The sequence below is a fragment of the Psammomys obesus genome, unplaced genomic scaffold, assembly GCF_907164565.1.
Source record: "Psammomys obesus unplaced genomic scaffold, mPsaObe1.curated_primary_1811, whole genome shotgun sequence".
In the NCBI taxonomy this organism is placed as follows: Eukaryota; Metazoa; Chordata; class Mammalia; order Rodentia; family Muridae; genus Psammomys; species Psammomys obesus.
The window spans coordinates 18,704,209-18,720,827 of record NW_026594428.1 but is presented as its reverse complement, the minus strand read 5'-3'; the positions used below and the strand labels follow the sequence as shown (position 1 = coordinate 18,720,827).

At 44.5% G+C, this 16,619-nt stretch overlaps 1 protein-coding gene across 2 annotated transcripts in view; it reads left to right on the top strand.

Annotated features, from left to right (window-relative positions):
• Window positions 1-11,273: 11,273 nt before the first annotated feature.
• Marchf6 (membrane associated ring-CH-type finger 6) overlaps window positions 11,274-16,619 on the top strand; it is a 67,371-nt gene continuing 62,025 nt past the window's right edge. For both annotated transcript variants that reach the window (XM_055618988.1, XM_055618987.1), the window contains exon 1: window positions 11,274-11,511. In XM_055618988.1, coding sequence (XP_055474963.1) covers window positions 11,493-11,511 — 19 coding nt within the window. In that variant the 5' untranslated portion in view covers window positions 11,274-11,492. The remainder of the gene's footprint in view (window positions 11,512-16,619) is intronic.

Here is a 16,619-nt window from a genome sequence, read left to right as displayed (position 1 = left end):
TTAGATTAATATCGAAAATAATAAGTTTCCTCACATCATCTCACACATATTTAGTTGGGTTTTGTTGATTCCTCCCTCGATTCTTCATTTTTGTGCCTCCCCCACTATCCATACTGTCCCCTTTGTTCCCAGTACTTCCCTTTCCACCTTCCTGTCACATGTGCTCTGTTGCCCTCCCTCCCAGCTCCACTATCGATTTTTCCTTCCCTCCTCTCAGGCATACTTCCCAGTTTCTTGACCTCTGCCCACATTCCCTCCCACATAAGTACCCACATATAACTAGACCATATATGAGAACACATTGCTATCTTTCTGAGTTATCCTACTTAAGATAATATTTTCCAGTTGTACTCTTTTTCCTGCAAATTACAACTTTCTTTACAGCTGAATAACATTCCATGCTGACTGTGTACCACATTTTCATTGGTTGACAGACATCTAGGATTCCCTATTATTTTAAATGAGGGTTTTTTTCCCACATGAACCAATAAAAAATACCACAGAATCATTCACTATTTTTAAATGTATGATTATTATGTAATTGTGGGTCAATTCTCTTTGGTTTCCTGATGTTTAAACATTACCCAATGTTGTAGAACAAATGAAAAAATCCAATTCCAAAAAGGATGTAGTCAAACTTGAATTTCCTCATGCACTAGAGATCAGCTACTGCAGACCCCTGGCAGGCAGCTCAGCTACTGCAGACCCCTAGTGGGTAGACAAAGAAAGACCTACATGATCTGTGTGCACACTGCTCAGACTTACCCTCTCTCACACCCCTACGCCCTGCCAACCCTTACTAAACCAAAACTCTGGCAATAAGAAGGCATGCTAGAATGGAGACCAGCTCCACACTGGTACAGAATCACCTCTGCAGCTTGGGCTCTTTCCAAGAAATCCCTGGAAGAAGGTACCATGAAGAAATACCAGTTAGGAAACCAACAGCCAGCACAATGATTCACCCTTGCCAACCTTTTCCCTTTCAAAGCCTTTGTACTAACAATTCTCTTTGGCCATGAACTTGACCCTTAAGAACATTTAATGAAAATCCAAACACAATCAAAGCTATGGACTTCTGTACTCTCTGGCCTGCCATTCTATAGTTTAAGCCCAAAATGTACACCTATAGAATGTTTTCCCCCTGTGAATTTCTGAACCAGCACCCCTTTCTAAGGATCAGAACCCTGATCCTTAGCCTGAGCCCACAGCCTGAATGTTACAGGAGACATGATGCCATTTTGAGAGCAGCTAGTCTCTCAGGAACTTTGGGAAGAGAGTGGAAAGTGGCTGGTCCTTCCTGACAAGCAGGCAAACAGAGCAAAGGAACATGAAAGAGAGAGGAGGAAGGGAGGAAGGAAAAGGACAGGAGGCACACAGCTCTTGTCTCCACAGCAGCTGAAGCTGATGTGCCATTGGCTGTCAGTGCTGAGACTGGAATGGTTGGCAAGTACATTGCTGAGCATGGGGTCAGGTGGGGGGGAATGTTGCGGAGAGGTTGCTCTTGGGCAGCTCCCAGCAAGGCAAATAGTAAATGCTCTTCCCCTCCCCCCACACTCCCAAGTCTCCTCTTGAAGGAAAGTTATTGGCCCTCAAGCTCACCAACACTGGTAAAGCCCTAGATTCATGATTCTTCCTCGCCAGCATCAAGTTACCTGACAAGGAAACTTGAGAAGGAAGAGTTTATTCTAGCTCACATGTTGAGGGGAATAGAGTTCTTGATGGAGGAGAAGGTGCAGGAGCAGCCTGCTGTGTGTCAGGAGGCATTTACAATAGAGCAAGAAGAAGTGCACAGGCAGAAGCAGGGAGAAGGTACATCCACCAAAGCCTCCCTTCCTTCTAACAATTCCACAGCCTCCCAAAATAGTGCCATCAGCTAGAGACTGAGTTTTCACATACAGGAGCCCGCATGGACTTTTTTTACACTGAAAACATAATGAGTTAGGGATGGTACATGCTCCAAGAGCTGAGACCTTCAGAGCAGGTTGTTCTTTCTCTGGAAAATGCAAATGAAAACTTACTGAATCGATAGCCTTCCTTCTTACTCTATGCATCAATCTCAGTCTATGACTTGATAGCTCTCCTCTACTGCTATGCATCCCTCCACCCCCTTCTTTGTCTTCCTGACAGTAGCCTCCAGCCTTCCACCCTCACGGTCCCTGCCTTTCCACCTCCAAGACCACCTGCCTTACAAAAAGCATGTAGCATCAGGGCCTCCAAGGCCTGTAAAGTTCATGTCTAAACTCCCCAGTTTGTCACTTTGTGCCTCAGTTTGCCCTCTCTCTTCTCACTGCTGCCAAATGCATCAAATACTCAGACAAGGCTTAGCTTTAATTCAACTTGGTCTTCCTTCACAGAAGGCTCTTTTCTGACTTGCTGCCAACACAGAGACTCTTTTGGAGGTAGAGGCAAATATTATCTCAGCTGCTAAGTTCCTTCCCAGACCTGGCAGATACCCAGGCAGAGCTGGCCTCTTGTGGAAGCTTCTGCGGATTTCTCACTTTTAGGTAAAACATCTGGCATGGGTTATGGCTGCAAGGTGGGGTGTCTACCGCCCTCCCACCCAGGAGGAGAAGGTGCTGTTTCCCTGGTGCTCTTCAGCTCTATCCCCTCTTTCTGGTGTTCTGTGATGTTTATAAAGAGGATCTCCTTAAAACCCCAGAGGGAAGTTATCAGAGCTTCACAGCTCTGTTGTTTTCTATTAGGTTACATTTTATTTAATTCAGAGGGTGTATATATGTGTGTGTATTTGCATATGTACATGGCATGGCCAGAGCATGGATCCTAGCCATCAAACTTAGGTCATCAGATTTGGCAGCAGGCACCCTAACCTGTTGAGTCATCTCACTAACTGTGTTTGCTTTTTAAATTGCTCCCTCTTCATAAAATATCTAATATTAGGTTTTGAGATTCCCTCAAAATCAGTTACCACTTGACCTCAGCAATTTTGCTTCAAAGTATAAAGTCAAGCATTTATCCATACAATTTGATTGTTCATAGCAGCATTGTAATACAGAAACATAGGCATGATCTGAGTGTTCAATACCCGAGGGTGATATACACAAAATGGGGCACATTAATACAACAGGATGTGACAATAGAAAGATGTGTGGATTCATGCTCTGCCACAGTTGGGTCTTGAAAGCATGTTACATGAAAGAAACTAGATATGAAAGATCACATACTATCTGTCTTAGTTACTTTTCTATTTCCATGAAGAGGCACCACAACCAAGGCAACTCACAAAAGAAAGCATTTCATTTGGGCCTTGTTTCAGATGAGTCCATGATCATCATGGTAGGGAGCTTCACAGCAGGCAGACCAGCATGGTGCTAGAGCAGTAGCTGAGAGCTTACACCTAAGCCACAAGTAGGAGGCAGAGAGAGTGGGCAAAGGGAAGGAGGGAGGGAGAGAGGAGAGGGAGAGGGCAAAGGAGAGGGAGAAGAGAAAGGGAGAGAGAGAGAAACTGAGCCCCGGGGTGTGGGCTTTTGAAACCTCCAAGCCCACCTTCAGTGACACACCTCCCACAACAGAGCCATAACTCCTAATCCTTCCCAAACAGTTCCAAACTGGGGACCAAGCATTCAAATATATGAGCCTATGGGGGCCATTCTCATTCAAACCAGCACACTTTCTGAAACAGTCTAATCTGTAGTCAGAAAGCAGATAACAGCTGTCATTGGCTAGAGCAGAGAAGGAGTGAGTCACTGCTCATGGGGATGGTTTTCTTCCTAAATAGAGAAAACATGGCTAAAAATGGATTATGGTCAAAGCTGTATAACTGAATAAACTAAACCACTATACTGTGGGCTTTTGGAGCCTATGAGTGCTTGTTACTGTCTATGTCAGGAAAGCATCCAGGGAGACAGCTCCAGGCTCTTTCTCCATCTCCTTCCCTTCAGTCCATGCTTCCTCTTTTCTCTTTTCTGTGGTGGGGCAGCAGGTAGACTAGAGAAGGCTCCTGGAGCCACTGAAGGACCTGTATTACTATGTTCCCAGGTCCACAGTCTCCAAGACTTAAGGAGCTGTTTTCCGATTCTTGGTGCCAGCCAATTGGACTCTGGCACCTGGATTCCTTCTCTGTTGATCTCTGTTGCTGAAGGATAAATGAGAAAGGCTTCTCAGCACTTCCTGGGAGTTCAAGGCTAGTCTGCTCTACATAGTGAGTTCCAGGATAACCATGGCTATATAGTGAGACTCTGATTAAAACAAAACAAAATGGCTGGTGAGATGGCTTAGCAAGTAAAAACACTTGTTGCCAAGGCTGACAACTAGAGTTTGATTTCTAGGACCTACATCATGGAAGGGAAGAGACAACTCCTACAATTTGTCCTCTTACCTACACCTGTGAGCTGTGGCATGGCCCCCCTCACCCCCACATTCAAACAAAATAAATAAAAATATAATAAAAATTATATACACACATACATTGGGGGTTTGCTCAGCAGTTAAATACTACTGTTGCAGAGGACCTGAGTTCAGTTTTCAGCACCTACACTGGGCGTCTCACAAGCACCTGTAACTCCGGCTCCAGAGGGATCAAACACCTCTGGCTTCTGCGGACACCTGCAGTCACATTTACAACTCCCCATCACTACAAAATTAAAAACAAAACAATCCTTAAAGCTCTGTATAGACATTGAAGCATTTGGAGAAAGAATGTATATTTATAATCTCTTAAATGCTTTTTAAATGAATTGATACATTATACAGATACTGAGAGAAACACTGGTAAAGAAAATGTGGCAAAATAGTCACATTTGGTGACTGTGGGTGAAATGTCTGTGAGAATTTGTACTACAGGCTGCAATGTTCATGTAACTGGGAATTATTTCAAATGTAGAAGAGGATCAACTACTGAATAGGACAGTCTTATTGCTAGGGTGAAGGGAATTGTGTTCAGCAATGGAAACACACACACCTTACTGTAAACACATGGGGAAATCTTACTGTCAGAGTGCCCATGAGTTAACTCAGGTAGAAAATGTCTGCAGTCTCATTCCAGCTATGTAAGTTTCAAACCGGGGGGAGAGCAGGGTGATAAGCAGAAGTCATATCCATGTTGAGAAGCGGGCACTGAGGAAGGTAGGAGAAAAACTCCTTGGGGACCCTGAAAAAATAGAGATGCTCCATTTCTCTAACTGAACCTGAATGTTGGTTATAATTTATCAGGATGTGCACACACACTGTGCACTCTGTTCTTGTCGTTAACCTTCCTTTGAGAAGGATTAGATTGCCCTACCCCCACCTTAGCATGGAGCACTTAGATCCACACTCTCTCAAAAACATTGAGGTATTCATACACATTCAGTGGCGGTTGCGTTTACCTTGTTATTCCGTTGCTGAGCAACACAGTTTAAGCTGCACAACCCAGTGAGACCAACCATTAAGAACCAATGTTGGGATTATACTAAATCAAGACTCTAAAAATGACAGACATAGAAGATTCCTACTCTCTGTTTCCCCTGTACTCTCAGAGGTGGTGGATGGGTTGGGCACACTAAATAACACGATCATGCAGAAGGCTTGGCCCCTCCTGGCATGGGCTGGCTGCAGGCAGCTACTCTGCAGTGAGCTGGCTGCTGCTTCTATCACTATAGCAACTGCTTCCCTAGCATCAGGGCTAAAATGAGGCTCTGTGGGTATCCAACAGTGATTGGACTCTCCTTTGACACAATGAACAAACTGATGAGTCACTGCAGGGAAGGGCTGGTTCTTGGGCACCCGTCATTCCTGCTGAAATAAGACAGACTGGAGGCTGGTAAAAAGCTCTCATAGAGAGTGGAGGAGGGTATCAGAAGGTCTGGGTGGGCAAGATACCAACAGCAAAACCTCAGAACTAGCCACTAAAAATAGGTAAAAATAAACAAAGGCTCCCCAGACAAGAACAAGCAAAGGCTATTCTGTGGGAAAAAAAATCCACCTCTGCCATTTGTGTTTGGCAGAGAATAAAGGCAAGTAGAAGAGTGAAAAAAATCTTTGTAATGAGGGGAGAAAAATGGCTGGGGTCAGTAGCGAGGAGACCTGGCTAGAGGCCAATGGTATGAATGAGGTACAGGGTGCTAACTAGAGTCAGGGTATCCTGTGGAAGTAGAGTGGGAGCATATTTTCCTTTCTGTGGCCAGTCCTGAAGTAGCAGCAGCAGACACACAGAGAGCCAGTGTTGTAGAGTAAATCCTGACCTGCTGAGTTTGCGTCACTGCTGCAGAGGATAAAGCATGTCTTCCTGGACTGGCCCCTGCAGCCTGGGACAAAGTCCTATTGTTACAAATGGTCTGGCCACCATCTGCTTATTATGTAAGCAGTTTCTTAGGGAATACCCAGAGGATGGAGAGCTTGAGAGAGAGGTGTTCACAATTCAATCAACAGAGAAATGGGACATGTGGCAGTACAGAGAAAGTTTGGGGGTTCTCCTACATGGAGACTCACGGGAAAGTGATAAAGAGGTGAGGGTAAACAGTTGGAGGGAGGAAGAAGGCTCTTCTGATGTTAAATGCAAGGTCACTAATCCTCTAACAAGACAGGATGGATATGAACTAAATATGGCCAGTTGGGCAGTACTTACAGGGCCTTGGTGCTCATGGCACTGCTTCAAGATCCTTCCTTTTCTGTCCCCATGTTACTGACAGTGGCATGACTCTGCAAGGGTGAGAATAGTGTCAGATATTGTGGTTTCAATGAGATGTCCCCATAAGACTAAGGCATCTGAATAGTTGGTCCCCAGTTGGTGGCTAGTTGGGGAGCATTAGGAAGTGTAGAGGTGTGCCACTGAGGGCAGGCTTTGTGATTTCAAAAAACTGGTGCCATTTTGAGCTGGCTCTCTCTGCTCTCTGTTTGTGGACTGGATGTGAGCTCTCAGCTGCTGCTCCAGTGTCATGGGTACCTGCTGCCATGCTCCCCACCATGATCATGATGCGCTCCTACCTTCTGCAACCCAAGTGAACATTTTCATCTATAATTTGCTGTGGCCAAGTATTTTATCATAGCAATAGAAAACTTAACTAATACAGATAATTCTTATGAGATTTTTGAGCTTCTGAACTACAGGTTGAAGGATTTTATTTTTATTTTATTTTTAGTTTTTCAAGACAGAGTTTCTCAGTGTAGCCCTAGCTATCCTTGGAACTCTCTCTGTAGACGGTGCTGGCCTCAAACTCACAGAGATCCACCTGCTTCTGCCTCCCAAGTGATGGGATTAAATGGGTGTGTCCTACCTCCTCACCAGTTAAGGAATTTTAAATAGCACATATTGTTAGGACTATATCCTAAGGAAGGCATCAGAGATCTGGATATATCATTAGGACATGGTAACTGTCACCTAACACTATGTGCAGAAAGACATGCAAATTCTGTCTAGATGAGATTGTCTGTCTCTCCAGGGATAGGAGGTAGGTCAATAGGATGGTTTCTACTATCTGTTCTGTGTCACTTCTTACAGTTCACACACACACACACAAACTCTCAAACTCCTCAAATGAACTCACAAGGTCAGTGAGTACAGCATAGGTACATCCTTCCAGAAAGAAGTCATGTTTTCTTGCCAGGGGCTTAGAGACCTAGCAGCCCAAGTGTGCTCTCTCTGTGTGTCTCTGTCTCTCTCTCTCCAGGGTCTCCCTATGTAGTCCTGGATGGTTTGGAACTCACTATATACACCTCGCTTGTCTCAAACTCAGACATTTGCTTGCCTCTGCCTGCCAAGGTAAGGCATGTGCCGCCATGCTTGGGCCAAGCTTGCGTCTACTAAGATTATTTGATCACTGATGGCTGAGTTTGGCCTGCAGTGCACAACAGGAGTGGCTCTTGGATTTAATTTTTCAGGAACATTTCTAGCCTTCCTTCTCCCCATATTTGCATTTTCTGTTTTTGGGAAATCTGTCCAACTTTACTCTTAATAGCTTTAGTTGCTCAGTATAAGACTGTCTAAACACGCCAGGCCTTTCACCTGCATACTTGTCTTGCCCACCTTGCTTTTGGGTCAGACTTCAAGTAAGAGAAATGACAAGGAAGATAGAGAGGGAGGTAAGACAGGAAGGCGAGAACACAGAAATAAGAGAAGTTGAAGAGTTTAATTTTAAGACAGCACCATTAATTTCCCTCAGTAATTTGTTACTGTCAGTAATGTCAAGGTTGTGGTAAGACTCTTCGCTCAGTTACTAGACCAATGCTTCTTCAGGAGAGTTCTATGCAACTGTTGCAAGGTCTCAGGTTTGATACACACTTAAGTTCATAGTAAAAAAATTAAGAGTTGAGGATTTAATGGCAGTAAGAGGTTGCTAATGCTAAACCAATGAGGTTTAAAATGCTGAGCCCCAGAGTCAGAGCTGTGGCTAAAATTGTTTCCTTCTTTCCTTTGTTAGTCACGGGCTGTGAATCTGATGGCTCATCTGTAAAACGGGTGTATGGGTGTATTTACTTTACAGAATTGTTATTGATATTCATTGGACATAATAGGGACTTTGGTTAATTATTGTTATTTTTCATTTGCTTTTGTCATAGTTCATGCTCAAAAAAATTATACTGTATCTTCCCATGTCCTCTGAGTCATCTTCTCATCCCATAACAAAATACATGACACAAGCTGCTTACAAAGAAAAAGAAGGCCTAGGCTGCCCCAGGCTACATAGGAAGACTATGTCCCAGAGACAGGGATGGGGAGAGGAAAAAGGGCTTACTTTGCTCAGTTTTGTAGGTTCAAGACCATGGTGTCCTGCATAGCTGCATGTTGGTGAGGATCTCATGGTGACTAGTGTGTGGGAAGTCAGGAATCTGAGTGAATGTGTAAGGAGTGAATGAAGTCCTGAGTGAATGTGTGTTACTGACATAGGCACAGTCATGTCAAGGATACCAGTGCTTCTCACTCATGGAAACTGACAAAGCTTTCCTGTCAGTGAGTTCAAGAGGCATAGCAAAGCCTTCCTCTGCTCCAAGTATGTTTACAGACAATTGGCCAGTGTGTGCAAAATCTAGTAACTGCGCCTTCTTCCTCCAAATGACTGCAATGTGACACAGTCCTACAGAGACTCCTATCAACACCAGCTAACTCCTCCTCCAGCTAACTCAATGAGGCTCTGGGTTGTGGCCTAGTGAAGCCAGTCTGTGGGAGTGAGCACGGCCCACAGAGTACCAGCTTCTCTGTATGATACCTGTCCTTTCTTCATTCCTGTTACCCTAAACTGTGTAGGCTATGGCAAGGAGGGAAATGAGGTGCACGCAGGAGTAAGTGGAATCAGGAGCTAAGAGTCTGCTCTGCTTGGGGCTAAACTTAGGCTCTTTTGGTGAGAACTCTCAAAGAACAAACACAGGGACTATCTTCCAATGGCACACCCCAATGACTTGGACACCTGATGTTAGGCCCCACCTCTCAAACTCTCCAGCAGTTTCCAAAAGTGACACCTCCAGGTCAAACTTTTAATTACAATAGATCTTTGGAAAAAGCTTTTTTCAGACTACGACTTCTTGTACACCAGCCTTAGTAAAGTATCCTCAGAGCACAGGAAATAGCATATTTCCACACAAACGTGGCAGTACCATGAACACGTTGTATCCATGCTGTTACAGGTCCTACTGCTTCAGCACAGTCATTAGGTTCAGGGACAGGGAATTTGCTGGACCAATTAGTTGCTTTTTTCTGGGAGATTTAAACCTGGGAATAGAGAGCCTCGTTTTCCCCCTTTTAGTGTTAAGGTAGAGAACCATCAGCAGCTCTGTGTCCAGCCATGTGGAAGAAGATGGCTGGACAAGATGAACTCAGTGTGCATAGAAAGGCCAAGCTGAGAATAGGGCAGAGAGACTGTGGTTCTAGTAGCCCATGGTCCAGGACAGCCCTCAAGTTAAGAGTACTGTCCTACTTTTAGCCTAAAAGTAGTTAAGTTTCCATCAGAGGCATCTGCAGAGGACTGAGTTACACAACTCAAAGGGTTGTTATAAAGACTTCCTGGCAGAGAAGGGACTAAATAAATATTTCCCAATTACTTAGGTCTCATCCAAAGTCTAAACCCAAAAAGGTAATTAGCTGCACAATGTGCTGCTATGTGGGAGACTTGGTGAAAGGTTAGCTTTCCCAAGAGAAAACACAAAAAATGAAGTAGAGAAAGCCCTCCATTCCACCACCTTGTATCACCCACTGCTAATAGGTTTACATACCTACCCTGAATACTAATAATACTTCCTTTAGCAACTTTCTCTCCCAGGAGCCTTCCTCCCAAGCTGTCTCACCAGCTTGGATTCTGTTTCTGTGTTGCCGGTCTTGGCTAGCTCAAAGTATGCTTCTATTGGCCTTACATTAAATAAACTCTTACTGATATCTTGTAGAAACAGTAGAATTGGGGGGGGAGGGGGAAAGAGCTGCCTTCCAATACGATTTTGTCTTTTGAGATAGTCTTTACCCAATGGCAGCTCAAATTCTCAAGGTCAGCTTTTGCAAATAGAAGGTCTCCATTATTGTGGCACTAAAAATTTGCCTCAAGTCATACAAAGGACAGGAGAATCAATGACTTTATTCAAGGGATGCTGTCTTTTTGAAGGGCTCCTTTTCATACTTAGATGAGGACCGAAAGAGTCTTTCCAACTCGTACTCACACAGATGGAGAAAGTTTGGTTTCTTGAACCTATTTTCTGTCATGTGCACGTTTAAGCATTGAGGTTGGAAAGTCTTCTTTGCTTCTAGCTTATTCATTTAGAGAACACTCTAATGATTATGTGAGGAAAGTGGCCTACTGATGCGAGCAGAGCTCAGTCTTTCACACCTCTTTCATCAGCTTTTTAGTTCTAATTGTGTCGACATGTGGACCTATTTCCCGTACAGGTAGATTCAATTTCAGCTGTGAAGAAGCGGTCTTTCCAATCCATTGCATAAGCCTCCCCAGGAGAAATTTTGATGACCTGGGTGGTTGGTTTTCTTTTTACACGTTAGGATGCTTTTGTACTTCTTTAAAACGTGCCTCAGAGCCACTCCGGTGCGGAATCAAAATGCTCCGGGGCCAAGTCTGCGAGCCCTGGCCGTCACGGTCGAGTAACCCACGCCGGGGCCTTTGTCCCGCACGCCGGCCCGGGCTCGCGCCCGGCTCCCAGCGCTCGCTCTCGCCGCTCCGCGCTCCTTTGTCCCGGAACACGGCGCACCTCCGGGAGTTCACGCCCCACCCCGCGCAGCCTGCGCCACTAGGCCGCTCCCCACCCAGGTCGCCCGCCGCGAGCGAGAGCGCGCGCCGGAAGTGACGCGCGGAGCTCCAGCGCCCCGCCTTTTCCGCCGCGCGCCCCGCCCAGGCCTGTCTCTCGGCCGCGCGCCCCTCCCCCTTCCCCGGCGCTCGCTTTCTGTCAGCCGCTGTCCCTGTCCCCCTCGCCCGCGTCTGGCTTCCTCTAGCACCTGAGCGCACGCACCTGCCTGACCCGCGTCCTTTTCCTCCCCCCCGCCTCCCTCCCGCCTTTCCCTTCGGGCCTGAAGGCTCTGCGGGGTCGCGGGCGCCTCGCGGCTGCGTCACCGCCGCCCCCCAGACAAGATGGACACCGCCGAGGAAGGTGAGGCGGCGGCGCCCGCGCCCTTGCAGCGGCGCCCGCGCTCCAGTCGGGCCGAGGCGCTCGCGGCGGCTCCCGGGGGCAGTTTGCTCTCCGGGCGGGCGGGCGCGCGGGGCGAGCGGGCCCTCCGGCGGGCTCGGATCGGAAGGTGACCCTCTGCGCGCCCCCCGCCGGCTCCCGCGGGCGACGACCCAGCCTCGACCGAGACACTGGAGTGCCGGGACCTCGGTGTCCGAGACGTGGGGTGCCGGGACGTGGAGTATCCGAGACACGGGGGTACCCGAGACGCCGGGGTGCCGGGGAGTGGGGAGCCGGCGACCGTAGGGTGCCCGAGAAGTGGGGATGCCGGGACTTGACGGTGCGGGGGACGGGGGGCCTCGGCCTCCGCCGCCCCGCGGTTCGCGGAGGAGGGGGCCGCAGTGCGAAGTCCGGAGCGTTTTCCCCTCCCCTCCCCTCCCCTCCCCCACTCTTTTCTGTGTTCGGGTCTGTTGCTGATTGTCTTGTAGGCCCTATCTCTTTGCCCCCAAACTTCTGTGTTGACTTTGAAACTTTGCGGAAAACACACCGTCCGCTGATGACCGCTGAGTGGACCGAACTGACCTGTTGTAAAACCTTGCCCTCTGCTTCCCTTACCCTAAGTGCATTGACCAGACCCGAGGGTGGCGGGCTTCTGGATACTACCGGAGGGACGGAGGCTAATACTTAGGTTTCTTTGAAATTCTTGGCATCAGCAAGCCGAGAGTTTGTTTGTTTTGTTTGTGAACGTGTATTTTGGATGTGGTGGTTTTGAATAAGCAGAGAACACGAGACGAAAAAGCCACATGAGTACAGAAAGCAGATGCTTACCTCAGGGTGGCAGGAAGTTTTAAAGCAGTTTAATGTTTTTAGAGTCACTGATGTATTAGTGACTCTGTAGAAGAAATTGTTGATCGTTTACTTACCAGTGCGGATATTCTGGATGTATTTTTGTTCGAATGAGACTCTTTCTCAGCCTAGTGGTTTATTTTGCCGAGTTTAAATCCAGTTGAATCATCAAGCCCTATATTGAAGTCATTAGAGTAATAAAGTTTGATGTTAATGTGATGAGTTGATAAAACTTGCTTTTTAAAAGTTCTTTCTTAGTAGAAAATGTATAGTTATAAAGCGTACTCAGGAGCATTCACTTTGAAGTTCCAACAGCCCTTGGGGTTGGATCCTATTGTTGCCTTTCACAGCTGTGGAAATTTAGGCTTATTTTAATAGCTTGCTTAAGGTTCACACAGGTAGTAGCAGACAGATGACCCTATTCTCATTGCTTGCCGCTGCCAGTTCATTGTGCTACAGTGTGGTTGTTATACGCAGTGAGTGAAGCTAGTTGTCTTTGGGAAAGACAGTAAATCGAAACTGTTGAAGCTTAACAATCCAATTGCACAGGTTGCTCTTGTGTGTAAGTGCACATCTCTGTAGGTTTCACATCCTTTTAAGAGTCAGGTTTTGTCTTTTTTGTTTTGTATTTTGAGAAAGGTTCCCCTATTTGTCTGTTTTAGCCTTTTGCACTACCGTAGCTGGCTTTGAATCAAGTTTGTATTTTGCTCACATGAGGGTTGTAAGCTGCTATGTGGGTGCAGGGACTCAAACCCTGGTCCTCTGTAAGAACGAGTGTTCTTAACTGCTGAGCCATCTTTCCTTTGATTCAAGTTTTAATGAGCAAATCTAGTAATCTAGCAGTCTAGTAAGGGCATGCATATTTCTTGCTTTGTGCTGGCATATATGAAATCCTGATTCTTTCTGGGCACTTAGTACTTGCATAGACTTATGACTATAGTTATTAGTAACTATGAGAAACTGAATGTTTATGCTGTCATGAAGGAAATGGTACTTCTACAGCTTACAGGTACTTTTTATAATGGGATAAGATATAAATGACTTAAAATCGATATGGACATTGTACTCAAAGTAAACTAATACATTTACTGAGGAGTCACGCTGCGCTTTCCCCTTACTTAGACTGTATTGCATCTCAATTCTGTCAACATGTTTAGGAAGGCACCCCCCTGCCATGCAGGAGAAGGAACTAAAGGTTAGTTTCAATGAGTAACCTGCTCAGGTTCACTCAGGTAGTAAATGGCAGAAGAAAGAGTAACACTCATGTGAAAGTGAATATTAATAGTTCTCATGTCAACTTTTGTAAGTTTTGAATTGTGAGTCTTTTTGAAATTTTCACAATTTAAATTTGACTTGAAATAACACTGGAAGTGATTGGTTCATGACATATAAAATGAAAGTGGCAAAAATCTTGTAAACAATTGTTCTATTTGCTCACTGCAGGATTTTTCTTTCTAAGAAATGATATATTTTTGTGTTTTGACTGAATGCATGTATATATGTGTACCATGTGCATGATGGTGCTATGGAGGCTAGAGAGGGCACTGGCTCGACTGGAACTGGGATTATGAATGGCTGTAAGCTTCCCTGTGGGTGCTGGGAACTGAACGCAGGCCCTTTGCCAGACCAGTCAGCTCTTAACTTCGGAGCCATCTGTCTAGCACCTGTAGATTATTTCCTAAATTGAGGAATGCAATTTGTTTCTCTTGACTGCAAAGAAAACAGGTGTTTGTTGGTGTCTGTGTTTGGAAAGTATTATTTAACAGAAAGCAAATTAAATTTGTTTTACTATATTTATTTAGTGTTTGTGTGTGTGAGAGTGAGTGAATGTGCCCGTTTCATGGTGCAGTTACGGAGTTTAGAAGAAAACTTGTGGGAATTGGTTCTCTACTTCAGTCTCTACTTCAAAATGTGGTCCTGTGTACCAAACTCAGGTTGTTAGATTTAGTGACAAGCATCTTTACCTGTTGAGCCAATTCCATTAAATATCTGTTAATAAGAGTGCATACTGCACATGCTGGAGAGATGGTTCAACACTTACGATCACTAGCTCTTTTTCCAGAGGACCTGAAATCTATTCCCAGAACCCACATATCAGTTTACAACTGTTTGTAACTCCAGAGAATCCATCACTCTATTCTAGCCTTCAAGGGCACTAGGTATGCATGTGGTACACAGACATACATGCAGGCAAAATACCTACACACATTAAGAAAAAAAAAATTAAGTGCATTCATTTTTATTCTTTCACATTCTTCCAGGAAACCTCAGCTTACTTCCCAGCACCCATGTCAGGTGGCTCACAACTGCCTTTAATGCCAGTTCCAAGGGATCTAAAACATTTTCCTGGCCTCTGAGAACACTGACCCCTCCGAACACACATAGCTGACATACAGATGCACACACATATACACGAAGAAAAAAAAAAAACAACAAATCTTTTTTAAAAAATCTATTAATACTCTCTCCTATGTAGGAAAATAATTCTTTATTTAAAAAGTTAAATATTCAATGAAAAAATGATTGTTGGTAAAATACTAACAGAAACAGAATGTGACTCTTAAAAATAGTGTGTTACATTCTTCTGGTAGACTATCTACAATACTGTAACGCTCAGAATGTATTTGCAGCAAAGCATTTATTTTATAATTTCTGCCTGTTTATAATAATTAATTGCCAAAATTTTAAAGATTGCTAAAGTGGTAAGTGTATTGAATTATATTTTTTCTCAAGTCAGCAACTTTGTAATTTATTCTTCTATTAGGTAGATGACTCATTTGTGTATAGTTTGTATGAGTACAGGTGTGTTATGTAAACTTCTGGCATTAAATCTTTAAAGTTAGAGCCAGAGGAGACCTTAGGCATCCAGCTTCTTCCCTTGATGGGTCAGGAGTCTAATCTTGCAATAGCACTGAGACTTTTCAGTTTCAGAAATAAAAAAATTATATACTGTGCTCGCTATACATTTTTTTTTCCTTAAGGAAAAAGTACTGCAGTGTTGAAGTAGATGTAACAATCAAGAACTCATGTCTGAAGCCCTCATAAAAATATTGAGTATTTTGCTACAGTAGATGCTTACATTTCAATCCAGTGATAGATACACAAAGCATTCTCTTTTGCTTTCCATTTTCCTAAATAACTAGTGAGCATTAAACAGATTTTTATCAGTATTTTTGTAGGGCACTGGTGTTCTTTTTGTGTTTTAGGATGGAAAATATTATCTTTTGTTTGTTTATCTATTTATGTATTTATTTGGAACAGAGCCTCTTTATATAGCCCTAGCTGTCCTGGAACTCAAATGTAGGCCAGGGCTGGGCTTGAACTCATAGAGATCCATCTGCCTCTGTGTCCCAAGTGCTGGCTGAGATCAGTGGCATGCACCACCATGCTTGGCCCTGGAAAATACTCATTTTTAAAAGTATGAGGCTGAAATGTATTGCAAATGATCATATTGTTTAACATTATGGCAAAAGCTTGGAGTAGTTTAAATTTAGGAGAGATTTGTTAAAAGGATTGGCAAATGTGAAGTTAGCCTCCTTCTTTTTTTAGAAATAGGTGTTACCTGTTTCTAGATATACCCACATCATCCTAACCACAGATACCCAAGCACGTCTGCATTCATGAACCAAGTGTGCTTGCATTTATCTGGCATATTTATTGAACAGGTCCTTCAATTTAGACAGTTTTTGTGCTTGAATTAAAAAGGAAACAAAATGGAGACTTTTTTTTCCCCATAGAGCTTAAAATCTAGGTAGTTTGGTTGGGGAAAAAGGGAAGACAAAATAAACATTGAATAAAGTATGTGGCATACATAAATAGAAAGTTTTTGTGTGCTGTGCAAAACAGCAAGTGTGAGGACAGAGCCTACAGTTTTGACAGTAGAAGACCTAACAGAGAGGACATAGAAGGAGCTATTCCTGCAAATGCTTTATGGGTAGAGCAGAAACAGTCTTTGGGGTACAAGCATCCTTGGAATGTCAGGAACCACCAGGAAGGTCTGTCTGTCTCTGGATGGTGAATGAGCTGGGGGAGAATAGGTATGTCATGGAGACATTTGGGGGTGATTGTCTATGAGAAGTTCAGAGTGGCACAGTGTGAGGCCTTCTATAGCCCTATGAGGAGGTAGGAGCTCTATAACAATTTCCCCTAGCTAGAGCAGAGCTGACATACAAATTTTCTTGCCATTCTATCAGTGGCTGCTTTTCCTATGTAGACTTTCTTTCTTTCTTTCTTTCTTTCTTTCTTTC